The 17,026-nt window shown below is 55.7% G+C and overlaps 1 protein-coding gene across 1 annotated transcript in view; it reads right to left on the bottom strand.

The window, feature by feature from the left end:
* The window catches only part of COL22A1 (collagen type XXII alpha 1 chain), a 244,538-nt gene that overhangs the window by 64,743 nt on the left and 162,769 nt on the right, over positions 1-17,026 (bottom strand). The window contains exons 40-43 of the mRNA XM_021088863.2: positions 13,973-14,050; positions 3,747-3,782; positions 2,685-2,738; positions 2,085-2,129 (exon numbers count right to left, since the gene is read on the bottom strand). Coding sequence (XP_020944522.1) covers positions 2,085-2,129; positions 2,685-2,738; positions 3,747-3,782; positions 13,973-14,050 — 213 coding nt within the window. The remainder of the gene's footprint in view (positions 1-2,084; positions 2,130-2,684; positions 2,739-3,746; positions 3,783-13,972; positions 14,051-17,026) is intronic.

The raw sequence follows: 17,026 nt of genomic DNA, 5'->3' as shown, positions 1-17,026 counted from the left end.
ACTTCGAACGTCCTTCATCATTAGGAGCTGGAGTCTCCAACTGCAGGAAGGAGATTTCAGAAAAGGGAGTGGTTACGAAGTCTCGGAAAGCATGCGGCTCACAGACTTCACATCCAAACCCGCTGTGAGCTGGAATGTGGCGCGTCATGACTGTGGCCGGCCTGGAGCCTCGAGGGGTGCAGGCTGGGTTCACGCTGGGGTGTAAGGGACACGAAGCTGGGAAGGACAGTGGAAATTCAAAGACAGACACCAAAGGGAAGAATGGAGATGGGCACGCTGCTTGCAAACGTCTCAGTTTTGCAATGGCAAAGGAATACCAGAAAACCCGTTCTCCGGGGGGACGCCTGTGCCCACAATCTGACCTACGGCTGATTTCTTCTGAGCAAGTCTGAGTTTAGGTTTATGAATTATGTGAACCCAGTCTAGCACGTTAGGGAGATGCCTGTCCTGGCTCCCCGTCCTTTCCCCAACCCCAGAGGGTTTCCGCCACATCCTGCCGGCTAAAGAAAGCCATGTGACAGTGGCATCGTTCAAGTTTGCGGAGCACATCCCCGGCAGGGGCTGGGCGCGTGCTTGTGTTTTCCGAGTCGATGTACTCAAGGATTCGATCCACCCTCTGGGCTGTAACAAGAACAGGACGCCCAGGAGAGGGTGGTTGGACTGCCTGGGATTTAGAGATGCCTGGGATTTGGAACCACCAGGCCTGCAGGGGGAGCTCCCTCAGGCTGCATCTGTCACGGTCTGGACTTGGCGGAGGTCCTTGAACCCCCTTCAGCCTTTGGCCTGCACCTCACTCCTCCCCCCGCTTCTCAGGGGCCTTGCACTTGGGCAACGGGGTGCACCCTGTGGGATTACGTGGCTGCAGTAAAGCTGGCGCCATGAGGAAGAGGGGGCATGACTGAATCCCCCTTGACCTCCAGCAAGATTTCCACTCATCCCACTGAAGGTCGGACTTCAGTGAAAACTTCCAGGACCCCTGGGCAGACTGAGGTGCACTTCCCAGGGCCCCGCAGGCTGGATTGCGGAGGACAGATGCTCAAGCCCTCGGCAGCCTCCATGCCTTGGGTCTTTGTCTGAAATGCGTGGCCGGCCAGGCTGACCACGGAGACAGGGGGCCTCTGATGGCCCGGGGGGCACTCTGGTTCCTGAAACCGGCCTTGAGGCCTGAGGTGCCCAGGGGGCGACTGCTACGGCGGCGACCTCAGCGGACCTATTTCCCGGTATCTTCCCACTGCCTCCCGCTCACCCCGACTGCTCATCCCCACTTCCCGGAGGCTGCTCCACGATGTGGTTGCTTGGCTAAGCCTTCGGGCTTCTCTGGCATTGGTAACCTCGTCGGGGTCGGGGGGTGGGGGTCTCAGAAGCCAAGTGCACTGAACCCGCAGGGGGACCTCGGGCTGGAGGGCGACCGCACTGCCCAGGGCCAGCCTCTCGGGACGGTCCCTTTCTGCTCACACTCTGACAGTGTCGCTGCCCTCGCTGGGAGAGAGGCGACGGTCTCATCTACTCTAAGGAGGTGGACACCAGGAGGCAGGGACATCGCTGAGCAAAAAGGCGGGACACGGGTCAGCTAGGGACGGGCAAGAAGGCTGCTCTGTCACCCCCAAGCCCCATCCATCCTTCTCGGCCCTGCTCCAGGCCCCGGAAACCGCACCCTGGGGAAGTACCTCGGGACCCACCTGCCTGCTGGCCCCCGGGTGAGCTGGACCAATAGAAGGACATTGGGAAACCGCAGTGGCGGTGGGGCTGGGGCACGGCTCCCTCCCTGCCTCTGGCCAGGCTTCCTGGCAGTGGCGTTGAACCCCCCATGGCAGCTCGGAGCTGGCAGCCCCTTCCCTACCATCCTCATTCTCTCCTGACTCTGAAGGCAAGCACCCAGGAGCAGGGGCCTCTCTCTGGGGTTTGTCTCTGGGAGCAGGGGCGCGGGGGCGGGGGGTGTCACAGCCTCTCCGATTGGCTCCCCCTGCTCGCAGCACTGTAAAAAGCCCCCTTTTAAAGTCTCTGGAACCATCCAAGCTGCATTTTATTTTGGCTGGATCCCTGGCTGATGGTCAATAGTCCTCCAGAGCAGCTGGGTGACATACTGGCTTTCCGGGAGGCCCTCTCTCGCCGGGGTGTCCTGGTACACCCTAAGAGGAGAAAGAAAGAACACTCACTGTGCTGAGCACGTCATCCCGACCCGCTCGGCCCGCCCTCCCCTCCAAACTCTCTTATCTGCCAAACGTAACTCGGGGGAAAAAAAAAAAATCACCCAACTGTGAAGACGGGTGTCAATAAAAATTCACGGTTTCCAATCTCAGCTGAATACCCAAGGTTTCTCGGGAAATATTCAACTGTGGCAAATGTTCAAAAGAGTAAGCCACCTCGTCTCTGATTCGCATCCAAAACACGAAACCGACAACAACTCATGCATGCGGAGTGGTGCTTGTGCGTGTGCGCGTGGGGTACCCAGGAGCTTACGAGGTTCTGGAAGCATAACACGAAAGCGAAACACGTGAAACCAGACAATACAAAATCAAAGGTCACAGGGAGCAGACAACAAAACATGAAAAACCTTGGTGGGGGAGGGGCAGGGATTCGTGGGGCAGAACTGCTCCCCTGGGGTTTCCTGTCAAGGGAGGCTGGGGGCGGGGGGCGGTTCTGCAAGAACCTGGGCTGATCCTGCATCCCTGGCCTTCACTTACATCCTGGCCAGCTGGTCCCTGGGGGCCGGGCATTCCAGGTGGGCCTCGAGATCCCTGCACAGAAAGAAAAGAAGTAAGAACAATAAGGCCTCCTTTCCCTGGCGTCCCGTCTCCGTGCACAAATGGCCTGCTGGCCGGAGCCATCTGATGTGACTCGTGTGTCAGAGCAGCCAGCCCAGAGCTTACACATTCACTGAGGGTGTGGAGGCGGGCGCGTTAAGTACACACAGAGAACACTCTGGAACGCCTTCCCCGTGAGCCTGATGGCCGGGGGCCCCCTTCTTGAGTGGACGGGACAGCTCCCGCAATAAGGCAGGCCTCAGCTCCAGTCCTGCTCCCCTCACTGCAGTGTGGACGACCAGCTCCCGGTGCTGGCTGCTGCGTAGACTGACGTGGGAGGGCCCGGCACAGGGCTCAGGACTCAGGCAACAGGTGTCATTATGATTATTTTTGGCCTCGCCTACAGCACGCAGAGGTTCCAGGTCCAGGGGTTGAACCCACATCACGGCAGTGACCTGGGCCACAGCAGTGGCAATGCCAGGGCCTTCGCTGCTAGGCCACGGAAGACCTCCGGTCGTTAGCTCTTATAAGAAAATCACTCCCACTCCGCTGAAGACCTCCAGGCGGTACCGGGAACGGTACAGACGGCTTTCGTGATGGATCTCGCTTCCTGTAGGGAGTTCCCTCACCTCCCGCCCCCTTACAGGTTAAGAGCGAGTCCTCGTTCGCTCACGGCTGCGTGGCGGGGGATGAGGAAGCCGGGATTCAAAATGGGTTCCTCTGGCAATTTGATTAAATTCTTTAAACACAGGCTGTCCTTCTGCAAAGCAGAGGTGACAAAAGCAAAGGCAGCGCCAGCCTGTCCACTACCTCCTGTGCTCCCTGCACTGGACGAGCGCCCCACCCCCCACGCCACAGGTCACTGCTCTTTGCGAGCAGCCTCACTGTTGAACCTTTAGGATTTCTTTGTAAACACGCTCTGGCCAGGCCACTTTAAATGGCTTTGATCAGCGCATCAAGTTTCCCATCAAAACCCAGCCCTTTATTCAAATCATACTGTACCGGGGGCCCTTTTTCTCCTGGGGGTCCGGAGGGGCCCTAAGAAACAAACAAAGAAGTAAGCAAGTTAGGAATGAAATCTTTGCTGAAACAGGCCGCCGTTGTTAGTTCTAAGCTGGGCTTTAATTGTCCTAAAAGGAGGAGTTTACTTCTTCCCACCTTTAAGTCACAGGGTCTCACCCTCTCACCACCACCCAGGAAGGCTGCATATAGAAACCCTTCTGGAACCTTCTCCATGTGCCCCTGAACCAGCACAACCTGATCTGGGCACCACTGGGTTTCTGACAGGTGAGCCCGTCCTAGCTCTGGTGTGAGGTGGGAACCAGCAGCCCAGCACCCTCGTGTTGTGCCCCTTCCTGCCCTGGGATGGCTGGGGAGCACTTTCAGAGCCAGACACCCAGACTGGACCGCCTGGCAGATGCTGCTGTGGTTCCCCTCCCTGCTCCTGCAAGTGGGCGCACACACACACACACACACACACACACACACACACACACTCGGGTCTGCCCTCCTATAAGTGTGGCCAGCCTAGCATCTGGCCTCCAGATGTTGCACATAAGGTGTGTCCCTTGAGGGAGGCATTGGTGTAGTTTCAGGGGCTGCAGTGAGCGGGACCGCCCCTTGGCCCCAAGCCTCTCCCTCTGCAGAGAAGCCCTGCCTGCTTTCCGCCTGCACACATCCTCTCACCACATGTTGCTTCTCAGTTTGCACATCAGCTCCCTTGGAAAGCCTTCCCTGGCTTCTCCCAGGAGGCTCCTTAGAAGTGATGCCCCAGCCCCCGGGGGTACTCCATCTAGGGCGTGCCACCTGGTACTGTCACTGCTTCCTGGCCTGTCTGTCCTCTTGGCTGGAAGGACCACATGCTGCCTCAGGGGCCCTGCCCCGTGCTTAGCGCAGCCCGGTGCACAGTCGGGACCCAGCAGAGCGCAGCAAGTGGCCCTCCACCAAAACCGAGATTTGATGGTATGAGGAGAGCTTGAAAATCACTTTTTTTTTTTTTTGTCTTTTTTGCCTTTTCTAGGGCTGCTCCCAAGGCACATGGAGGTTCCCAGGCTAGGGGTCCAATTGGAGCTGTAGCCGCCAGCCTACACCACAGCCACAGCCACAGCAACATGGGATCCGAGCCGCGTCTGCGACCTACACCACAGCTCACAGCAACACTGGATCCTTAACCCACTGAGCGAGGCCAGGGATCGAACCCACCATCTCATGGTTCCTAGTCAGATTCGTTAACCACTGCGCCACAATGGGAACTCCGAAAATCACTTGTTATCATCCTTCTGTCTCGTGGATGCTCCAACTAAGGCCTCGAAGAGACCAAGGGCCTGCAGGCGCCAGGCGGGGTGAATCCCACTCTCAGTCTAGTGCGGCCATGTGACTCTGCAGCAGAGCCCAGGGGGACGTACCAGAGACCCCAACAGGGAAGAGGATTCCATACCAATGCAAAGGTTTCTGGCCATAGGACAGGCCAGGGAACCTAAAAGCCTGCCAACCAAATCCAGCCCAGAAGTGCCTGATAAAGTAAGATAAGCATCATCCTAGGGCAGCGTTGAGCACTAAAGAAAGCGGGGAACCTCCAGAGGCCTAAGCCAAGCAGGCAAGTCAAACAGGTGAGACAATGACCCAGAATTCCACCTGGGGTCCACCTGACTCACAGTCCCCTCTCCCTCCATCAGTCCTCAGGGCTCTGTAAGCTGTAGGTCAACGGCACAGGTGGACTGATACACATGTATCTGAACATCATTCCTTTCAAAGTAACTCCTTACGGGAGTTCCTACCATGGCTCAGCGGAAATGAATCTAACATCCATGAGGATGCAGGCTGGATCCTTGACCTCGCTCCGTGGGTTAAGGATCCAGCATTGTCGTAAGCTGTGGTGTAGGTTGCAGACGCGGCTCAGATCCTGAGTTGCTTTGGCCAGCAGCTACAGCTCCTATTCGACCCCTAGCCTGGGAACCTCCATATGCCCCAAGTGTGGCCCTAAAAGGTAAGCAAACAAACAAGAACAAAGCAGCTCCTTACTGGTACAATTGTTCCTCAGGGAAAGGGCCTAGGGCCAGCTCATTACTGGCATGGGGGACACTGCCCCATTTTAGGGTCACCTTTTGTTCCCAAATTCAACTCCATGATCCACCTTAAGCCTCTAACTTGCTCATTAGACTAAGCTCCAAATGCCTCTCTTAGGTCCTTTAGTATAAAAGCCACATGTGAAGGATAGATTTTGCTATCAAAAGGCCTTCATTTCAAATCTTAACTTTATCAATTACTGGTTATAGGACCTTGAGCATGTTACTTTATTTCTTGGAGCTTCAGTTTTCTCAACTGTAATACAAAGCTAGATGATCACCTTGCCTTGTCGGATCAGAAATAAAAGAAGGCGTTCCCACTGCGGCCCGTGAGGATGTGGGTTTGATCCGATCCCTGGCCTTGCTCAGGGCGTTAAGGATCTGGCGTTGCCGTGAGGTGATGTAGGTCGCAGATGCGGTTCAGATCCCAAGTTGCTGTGGCTGTGGTGTAGGCCAGCAGCTGTAGCTTTGATTTGACCCCTAGCCTGGGAACTTCCACATCTTGCAGGTGCAACCCTGAAAAGACAAAAAAAAAAAAGAGAGAGAGAGAGAGAGAAAAGAAATAAACTACTCTAAGCAGAGAACCAGACTGGAGCCTAGCCCATAAAAGGAATTCCCATGGCTATTCTGCTAATATACTTTTTTTTTTTTTGTCTTTTTGCCTTTTCTAGGGCCACACCTGCAGCATATGGAGGTTCCCAGGCTAGGGGTTGAATCGGAGCTGTAGCTACCGGCCTACGCCAGAGCCACAGCAACTCCAGATCGGAGCCACTTCTGCAACCTACACCACAGCTCATGGCAACACTGGATCCTTAACCCACTGAGCAAGGCCAGGGATCGAACCCGCAACCTCATGGTTCCTAGTCGGATTCGTTAACCACTGCGCCACTATGGGAACTGCCTGCTAACATACTTTTAAGAAACAGAAAAGTGTGTCATGGAGGGGAGACTGTGTAATGACTTCCCAATGCCCTCCCTAAATCTGAACATGTTTTCAATGATAACAACCCTCTTTCCCAAGATTATGCCCTCTGATGGGTTTGTTCAAGAGTCACTTGATCCAACACACTTATTTTGGCCATTGGCACCATTATCCACTAAAAGGAACTACAACTCCTTGGAGAAACAACAAATCTCAGATCTGGGCGAGGAACATATTACAAATCGGGAGGGTCCCATCACTCCAAAGAGCAAGGAAATGATTGAAGGCTGCTAGGCTTCTGTCGAAAGTTCTCAAGGTCAAGTTGAATAGGCTCCCCTTGGCATAAGACAATTTGAACGTCAGAAGGAAGAATAAGTGCAATGAACTGAAAAAATAACCAAGTGTGTATAAATCCATGAGTTCAAAATTAGAGAAAAAAAAATAAAAACACCTCCTGGATGACCTTTGCAAGATGCCAAGGAACCGAGGTGTTATGTGAAGAAATACAGGGAAAGGCTGTGGTGTTTACGTTCTGCTTCCGTGGATCCGGCCCGCCGGGTATCCGGATCGTCAATGAGGGAACGAGTCTCCACAGAGAAGCATTCATTCGAGCTGAAACATGACAAAGAGCCGAGCGAACTAGAACAGCACCAATTTGCAAGCCTTGATGGGCTGACTGATTTAAGCAGGGACATCAAAGCGGGAGAGCATCACGCGAGACCATGAGACACCACGCGCCTCCTGCTGCACGAACACAGCACCTGTGAAGTCTTGCCAACGAGATCAAACCTGAGTCTGATCAAGCCTCCAGGGCCAGGGATGGATGTATAGGAAAGACGGGGACGGAGCAGCTGCTCCATCAGCCCATGGGCAGAGCCCAGTCTGCGGGAAGCTAAGACCAAACCGTCACTCTTGTTTCGTCAATTTAAAAACCGGCGAATTACAGGTGCATTCCCCCCGCCTCCCATGGATACGCACCCATTTCATCCTCCACCCTCTTTCATCTGAAGGGCTGAGAGGGACCAGGCTGTGGGCTGGGCTCTGGGGGAGGGTTCAAAGGCCTGCCTGGCTTTTCATCTGCAGAGGGACCTGGGCCCACGGTCTGAACCTCCCTAAGCCTCAGGGTCCTCACCTGTGAGCTGAAAAGGCTAGGAGTTCAAGCTCACAGGACCACGACAAAGACCGAGGAGCGGAGTCTACGTGAGGGCCTCGCACGGGAGCCTGGCGCATTTGTACGATGCTCAGGGCGCCCTAGGAATTATTACTAGGAACAGCAAAAATCCTTGCGGAGATTAGAAAGGAGAGTTTTCAACCAGAAGGGAGAAAAAGAACTTATTTCAAACCTTTTTACTTTTCTTTTCAGGGCTGCACCTGCAGCATATGGACATCCCCAGGCTAGAGGTCGAATCAGAGCTGCAGCTGCAGCCCTGCGCCACAGCCATGGCGACGCCGGATCGGAGCCTCGTCTGCCACCTACGCTACAGAGACTGTGTTGGGTCCTTAACCTGCTGAGTCCCCTGAGGCTTTAATCTAAAACCAAGACTGGGATGCTGAGCTCCTGGTTATACAAGGTGCCCTGGGGTCTGGGGCCATACCCTATCTGTGCGGTATGCCCCCACCCCCCTCCTTTGTGTCCCGCTGGACCTTACTCTGTGCACAGAACAGGACAAGAGTGCACGGTAGTAAATGGAGCTTTACTTGCTGAGCCTCGGCCTTGAAGGAACAACCGAGAGACGCCTGGTGTCCCCAGGCTGGGCAAGATGGGGCTGACTGTGCAAACTCCCATTGAAGGGAAACTGGGCAGCCTGATTCCTGGCTGCGTTATGAGTGGCTCTCTGGTTCTTTGAATCCAAGGAGCGGGACTAAACCAGCAGAAAGGACAGAGGAACCACAAATGCGGGTCTCGCAGGGCAACAGTGCGGAAAACAGGAATGTGCCTGAGAAGACATCAGCACGAGCCAAGACCACATAAACGGCAACTTCCACCGCTGCCCGGCTCAGACGGCGAGAAGGGCATCTGCTTGGCGCTGGGATGCTGGGGTCTACTTGTGGCTCTCTCGAGTCCTAAATGTGACTTGGGGCAAGTGTCACATCTCTTAAGTGGTTCCCCTCATTTGGAAAATGAATGGGAGAAGAGGATCTGGCTGGTCAGGCTGCTGGGAGGATGGAATGAGAGCAGCCCCAGGAGACAAATGAGAGCGTGGATGAGCAGGCCCTGCTCGCTCCCGGCTGGACCCCGAAGGAGGCGGGCCGTGCGCGCTGCACTTAGGATCGCCCAGCTCTCAGAGGCTTTCATTTCTATTCTCATTACCTGGCTCCCTGGGAGACGGGAGTGCAAACAAAACCCCTAAGGCAGGACACCTGCCCTGCGTCCCTGCACACAGGCAGCCAGTGCTTCTTTCCTCGGCTGGGATGGAGTCTCCGAAGGGCTGCGAGCCGGTGTGTTTGTATGGGAACCCCCGGGCCCTGGGCAGAGGAGGCCGTCGGAACAAGGGACTCAGAGGGAATTAAGCCTTAAAGGAGGGGCGATTTCAGGCAGCGAAGGCTGAGCAAGATGTCAGCGGGGGGATCGTTAGGAGAGCAAAGGGCAAAGGCAAGGTTCCAGGGTTACTATCAAGGCCACCCGCTGTGACCTCCAACGTCCCATCCACAAGGACCCTACTGGACGGCAGGAGGCCTGGCTGCGGCTGCCGGAGGGTCTCCGGCCCTCACAGACCTCAGGCTCCAAGTTCAGTGAGGTTCAGCAACACCGGGACCTGCCCTCAGGCCCAACTGGGTCACTGTTGAGCGTTTCAGACCCCGCGAAGCGCAGATCAGAGGGAACCTGAAGATGAAAGAGACTGTCGCCCACGCCTTGAAGGGAGAAGCCGAAACTCCAGACCACCGGCTCCCCTCCACTCCCCCGCCCGGAGAAGGGCAGAGGGTGGCAGCAAAGCCACGGGTCCCCTTCCAGGGCTCAGCGCTGCTCCTGGGTGCCGACGCCTTGGAGGACAGGGCCAGGGACGAAGGACGGGGGATCCAGCGGGGATGTGAGGACATGACAGCAACCAGCACGCCCCCTCCACACACACACCTGGTTCTGCTGAAACCACAGGTCCGGGGACACAGAGGGAGAACAGGCGCAAGCCCGGGGACACAGGGGGAGAGCAGGCGCAGGTCCGGGGATGAAGAGGGAGAGCAGGCACAGGCCCGGGGACGCAGAGGGAGAGCAGGCACAGGTCTGGGGACGCAGAGGAAGAGTAGGCACAGGCCCAAGGACACAGAGAGAGAGCAGGCGCAGGCCCGGGGACACAGAGAGAGAGAGCAGGCGCAGGCCCGGGGACACAGAGAGAGAGAGCAGGCGCAGGCCTGGGGACGCAGACGGAGAGCAGGCACAGGCCAGGGGACGCAGAGGGAGAGCAGGCACAGGCCCAGGGACGCAGAAGCAGAGCACTGGTTTGGAGGCTGTGGGGAGGGCTCTGCCCCCGGGACCTGCAGGATCACGTCGGCCAAGTCACTTCATCTTCTTGGCCTCAGATATTTACCCGGCAGACACTGACACAGCTGACACCTTCAGGGCCCCACCCCAAATTCCCTGGGAACACACAGCTGGCAGCTCCTTGCTGCAGGTGCCTGCCCTGGGGCCATCTGTAGCCATAAGAGGACGCTCGGCCGAGCGCAGGGCAGCCCCCAGGAGTGGGTACCTAACACACTGCTAACTTAGCACAGCTCTGCCAGGGCGCCATGCCACCTCCCGGGGGTGCCACTCCCTGCAGGGCGAGCCTGAGATAATTTCCCTAACAGACTCATGGCTCTGAATCCTGTTCTCTGGAGATGCTTCTGCAACAAGCCCAACCTTCCTCAAGGGATAAGCCCACTTTTTTCTTGCTTTCTTAATGGCCACACCCGGGACGTATGGATGTTTCCAGGCCAGGGATGGAATCCGAGCCGCAGCTGCAACCTACACCACAGGTGCAGCAACAGTGGATCCTTTAACCCACTGTACCAGGCTAGGGACTGAACCCATGCCTCCACAGAGACCCGAGGTGCTGCAGTTGGATTCTTAACCCACCACGCCACAGCGAGACTCCTAGAGACAAACCCACTTTCACAGGACCGAAGGACTGAGGATGCAGACTCTTCTAGACTTGGCACCAGACCAGGGACAGACCACTCGGCAAGTGACAGGGCTCCTGCAAAGCTTGGAGCGGGGAGGGATGAACTCACACCCCCGCTGTCACCCCTTCGCCCCCTTCTCCGCACACCTGCTCCCAGCTCGCCCCTGCACCCTCATGACAGATGGCCCGGCCCTTAGCAAGGAGCCTAGGCCAGCAGCCAAAGACAGGATTTATGAAAATTCAATAAGGTTTCCCCACCACGGAAGCTTTTAATAAGCTGAAGTGGAGAAAGGACTCTGAACAGTTGATTTACAGGCGCTTGGCTGGAAGCAGCCAATTACTTTACAGGTGAAATCACTTGGGCAGGGACATATTTCATGGGCAATTTTAGCTGCTCCGGGCGGGCAGGGATGGCGTCTGCCTCTGCTGCCCTGCTTTCCGCTTAAGGGCTTGATACGGCGAATCCTTAGGGAGTGGACGGGACGTGGAGAGACCCGTGAAAGGACGAGGGGCCACGCGGGACACCTGTGGTTCCACGTACAGGTGCTTTCTGTTCTAAGGGTGAACGAAGCATGAGTCAGAATCGGAAGCCCGCCAAGCGGGCCCCTTGCAAAGCAGGAGGGCGGAAACAAGAGCCTGGATGGCTACGCGCCTTCTCTACATCTTTTGCCAAACTGTGCCTTCTAGTCACTAACAGGGTGAGAGCAACAGCCAAAGACAGATGACAGAGCTCATGTCCGCGAGGGTTTGCTGTGGAAGAGAATTTCTTTTAAGAGGAACAGACTAGAACTGGACGTGTCCAAGGGGATGCCATATGCCGTCTCCCGCGGTTTCTGGGGACGTGGGGGACGTCACAACGCCCACGGTCATCCTACCACCTTGCAGTTAGTCCTGCTGGGCCGGGGTGATGGGAAGTGAGGTGCTCGTTTCTGGTGGGGAGGAGACGAGGCAGGCTGGGGAGGGGCGGACACAGGAGCGCCCGGGGGAAATTCAGGGCCCGAGGGAGGAGCCCAGGAACAGCCCTGCGGTGTAAGAGCCCCCCCCCGAGGGAAGGAACGGGGCTTTGATTTAACCAGTTACATTCTGGGTGAGACACCGGATGTCCTCTCAAGTTCTCTGAGACAAATGAAGAATGGTATTCCTTTAGGGCTGGCTGTTGTCTGCACTTCTTAGATGCAAAGCCAGGCAGAGACTGGTCATGTGCTGCTCGGGTTTATTTTCAGATTCCATTTGGGGGCGGCGGTGAAGTTAGACGGTGCTTCCGGGTTACGATAATGATGATGACACAACGTCAAAGGTACCACATGGGCAGTATGGACATTACGAGGCTGAGCGGTGGGATGTGAAAACCACGGGGTACTTGAGCCTCCTTTAAAAAACAAGACAGGTGCTAGAGACTGAATGTTCGCGGCCCCCCAAAATTCACACACAGAAACCCAGTCCCCAGTGCGATGGCATTTGGAGACAGGGCCTTTGGTGATGCTGTCATGGGGACGAAGCCCTCAGGAAAGGCATCAGACTTTATAAAAGAGGCTTCCGAAAGCCCTCTTACCCCTTCCACCACGTCAGGACACACCCACACAAACAGCCGACTGTTAGCCACACACCGAGCCTGCTGGCACCTTGATCTTGGACTTCTCAGCTTCCAGAATGGAGAGAAGTAAATTCCGGTCGTTTTCCAGGCCACCAGGCTCTGGCATCTTTGTCATAGTAACCCAAACAGACTAGGACGACACGGCCACCAAAAGAAGTCAAGGCCAATGAAAGGTGTGTTAATAACAACATACAGTGTTTTCCGCCAAGGAGGGACCGAGCAGGAGAAGATAAAACCCCAGGACTGAAGACCGGCCTTACGATTGGAAGGTTATCATTCAGTCAAAGGCCGGGGTTGGGGAGGAGGTGGCGCTTTGCGCCGCAAAAGAAAGAAGGAGAAGCAAGGGCGGAAGACACAGACGAGCGAGCGTGATCCTACAGTCACGCAAAGAAACGCCTAATCGCCGTCTATTCTCTACAGAAGTGATGGTCTAAATGTGAAACCCAGGCGGACTAGCTTTCAAGGAGGTGTCTTCTGTGGTAGAGGTGCTCCGGGGAGGCTGGCTGGGAGCGTCACCGCATCCTCACCCCAGACGGGCCTGGCTGCCACGGACCCTCTCGTTTCGTAACTCAGAGGTTTTATAGGTTTTGGGGGGGGTTTGTTTTCTAGCGCCGCACCCACAGCATATGGAGGTTCCCAGACTAGGGGTCCAATCAGAGCAGCAGCTGCCGCCCTGCACCACAGCCACAGCAACGCAGGATCCGAGCCCTGTCTGCAACCTACACCACAGCTCACGGCAACACTGGATCCTTAACCCACTGAGCGAGGCCAAGGATTGCATACTAGTCCTCGAGGATGCCAGTCGGGTTCGTTACCACTGAGCCCCAACGGGAACTCCCTGCAGCTCTTTCAGTTACCGCACCTGGGGTGGGGGGGTGGGGGGTGTCTGCCAACTCACATCCAGAAGGTGATGGGAATTACGCATCAAAACTACTCATCAAAGACCCCTTCACAGATTTCACTTTGGAAATAAACACCTTTCTGGATTGCATTTATGTTCTGACCTGTATCTTAGGGGGAGGAAGAGGGTCATGAGCTCATTTTTGCTCAAAATCCCTGAAAGCATATGCTGTTTTTCCCACTTCACCCCCGTTCCCCAACCAATTCAGCGCCCCTGGCTATAACTCAGTTTCGGCAAAGCTCAGCCAGTGAGTCTTTTTTTTTTTTTTTTTTTTCTCATTTTCTTTTCTTTTCTTTTTGGCCATGCCCACATCATTCAGAAGTTTCCAGGCCAAAAATCGAACCCGAGCCACAGCAGTGATGATGCTAAATCCTCAACCACCAGGCCACCGGGGAACTTATGTCCTTTTCAGATGAGCTGTGTTCCCTTAGTCCTCTTTTAACCAGACAAGCCTGGGTCTCCCCGGAGCCTCATTCCACGAGAACCCCAACCTGTTCAATAACATCAGCCACAGTGGACAGACCTACACCTGGACCGACCCGGGTCAGTGCCCCGCTACCAGGACAGCTGGGCAGCACCCCCCTCGGGAGCCAGAAGGGGCTGGCTGCGTGGCCAGGAGCGAGGAAGGGCTGGGTGATGAAGGACTCACAGCAGGGCCGGCGACCCCAATGCCCGGGTCTCCGCGGTTGCCAGGAGCTCCAGGGGTCCCAGGTGCGCCGCGGTCCCCCTGCAAAGAGAAAGCATACTGTCAAGAGGGCAGCTCTGGGAAGGAGAGCGCGGGGGACAGAGGAGTCACGCCCCTCCCACCGTCCTGTCCCACCCCACATCTCTCCCATCACCTGGACTCGGAGCACCCCGAGGGTCATCCATGAGCCCATCACCCCACCCAATTCAACACGCATGGACCACAGCTGCCAACCGTGACCTTTCGCCTTCCAGAGCCGACCACAGACCAACCTTGACGATGGCTCTGGAGTAATTAACAACAATATGACCCACCATCCCCCCTGCCACCACCCCCCTGCCACCGCAATTCCAAATGCCACTGAGGTTTCTCCACCATCCATCGTACCCCTCCCCCAGCCTGGACACACCCCAGATTTGACCGTGTACCCATGTTTCAGCTCAGTCCCACATCACCATAAATTAATTCATCATTTCACCAATAATTTGCCAAGTACGTATTTCTGCCAGTCACTTTTCTAGGGCTTAGGAGGGGCGGGAACGTACCCTTCGTGACGAAGCGTGGGGGGTAAAGTAGGGTGGGTTCAAGTTCTGGCTTCAACACTGAGCAACTGAAGGTTCCCTAAGCTTTGTTCCTTCAGTTACAAGGGACAGGCGATAAGAGGAGCGGCCAGGCCAGCAGGCACCGTGCTTATTAAAGGAGACCACACACACACAGATGCCTGGCACGGCCGCCAGTGCACATTTGCTGTCGGGGTTCTTGCGGTTCTCATGTACCTGCCACGCTGGGCTTTGGTGGAAAGAGGAAAAGGAGAAGGAAAGGGAAAAAGAAGAATTTCTGTTTGCCATTTGCTGTAGCAGGACAGAGATGGTCGTATCTTCCCATCCACCATTTCAAAATCCTCGATCTCTGCAAACAAGCGCTTGTCCGAACGCAACAGGCAGCAAAAGCTGACTTGTGCTGATGCAGAATATTTACGAGCTTTAGAAGCCCGTTTTGCGTGGATATTTATGCATTTCTGCTGCATCAATATGAATGAGTTTGGTGAGGATCGCTGCCCCGCACAGCACCACAAATGTTACATACGTATCGTTTGCAAAGTATGACCTTTCTAAATTCCAAAACAAATTCAGTCCAAAACACGGGGCCCCCACAATTGTGTGCGAGAGACTGTACACCTGTATTAGGTCACCTGCTGGCATCTCAAGCCCGAAATGGGGGGCGACCCTGTCCAGGCCGCTTAACTCTTCAGGATGCATTCGCTTGCAGGACAAATGGAAGCAGCCTTAGGAGGCTGTTACGAAGAGTCCGTGGGATGATGGGCAGCAACTTATTTCCGGTAGAACCCGACACCGTGAGGCCACACTGCTTCGGTAAGGTCTGTGTTTTTGAGCAGTGACGGAAACTCCTATTAATAATGAGCTCATCCTCTGACCATCATCTCAATTGGAAAATTTTACATTGTGGGCCTTTAAGAAAAGGGAAGGCTTCAAGACGACTCGTCTTTCCCGCAGTGTGACCGCTGCTTGGACGAGGGTATAAATTATGGATGCGTCCAACTAACGCTGGTTGTTTATTCACTTCGAGCTGAGAGCTAGGCTTCAAGACCAGCTCAAGGATGAGCCCTGTGCATTTTCTTTTCTTTCTTTCTTCCTCCCTCCCTTGCTCCACCCACCCCTTCTTTTTTTTCTTTTTTATGGCTGCATCCGGAGCATCTGGAAGTTCCTGGGCTAGGGGTCTCACTGGAGCTGCCGCTGCAGGCCTACGCCACAGCCACGGCCACACTGGCTCCAAGCCACATCTGCAGATGATGCCGCAGCTTGCAGCAAGGCCAGATCCGCAAACCCACCGAGTGAGGCCAGGGATCTACCCTGTATCCTCACAGACACCATGTCGGGGTTCTTAACCCACTGGGCCACAGTAAGAACTCCAGCCCTGGGCATTTTCCATACTCAGTGTTAAGTTCAGAAGAGAAGCCTGGACAGGGCTTGCGAAGTTCTCACCAAAGAGATGAACCACAGTCCACACCGTTCACTAAACTCTGGTGATGTGGCCCCTTTCCCGCCTCTGTCCAGGCCCGTGGTGGCCTCGTGTCCTGAGAGCCACAGCGTCCCTCTGCCCCGCCCTAACTCCGTACCCAGTTCCCGGAAGGTCTCTTCAGAGCCCCAGATGGGACATTCCATTTCTCTAGAAGAGCATATGACACGGCTGATTCCAGGAAGCACAAGATGCTTGAGGCTTCCGGGAAATCTGGTTTGTGTGCATGGGGACGGTGGAAAGGGACAAAGTCATGAAAGAAGGCAAATCTGGAGAAAGACGTAGTGAACTAAGAATGGATGTGCTCGGCGCTGGATCCCTCCCGCACCGTGACTGTGAGCGGATGCGGTGGGACGATTCAAACCAGCCCCCGCGTGACTCCAAGGCCAGTCTAAGGCCTGGAACCGAGTCCCCTAAACTCGAGCTCCCCTGCCGAGTTCATGACTAGCCTCTCCATCCAAAACTCTATTCCTGTTCTTGTCCTGCCCCGGTTCCCCTCGGGGTCGAGGAGTAGCCGAGAAAAGGGGGGACGGACACGGAGCAGGAGCGCAGGACACCTGAGGGGCTCCCCTCCCAGGGACAAGCCCCTCTGTGTGGTCGCGTCCCCACGTCTTGCTTGGCCTTCCCAGTTCCGAAGAGCAGACGCAGGCAGCCACTCACGAGGGGAGGGAGGGAGGCAGAGCCCAAGGAGGCGCGGTTGAGCAGGAAGTACCGCCGCCGCAATGAGAGCTGAGCAGGAACGCGCTCACAGGACTCCCAGTTTCTCCTCGAGGGATGCGCAGAGAGGTCGGACACCCACCTTGAGCTGTTCTGCGGAAACTAGGACTCCTGCCCTCGAGAGGATGCTGACCACAGGCATGGACACCCCAGACCGGCTGCAACCAGAAGGCTGATGAGTAAGAGTCCCCAGAAGCATGACCACCAATCAATCCGAAAGCGGTCTGAGAGCTGAGCACCCTCTCTGGGACCCCGCCTTAAGGC

The sequence above is a fragment of the Sus scrofa genome, chromosome 4, assembly GCF_054392235.1.
Source record: "Sus scrofa isolate SSC_HxYL_T2T_F1_AM1 chromosome 4, Sscrofa_HxYL_maternal_Yorkshire_Landrace_v2.0, whole genome shotgun sequence".
Taxonomy (NCBI): domain Eukaryota; kingdom Metazoa; phylum Chordata; class Mammalia; order Artiodactyla; family Suidae; genus Sus; species Sus scrofa.
This window is presented reverse-complemented; position numbering and strand designations above follow the sequence as displayed.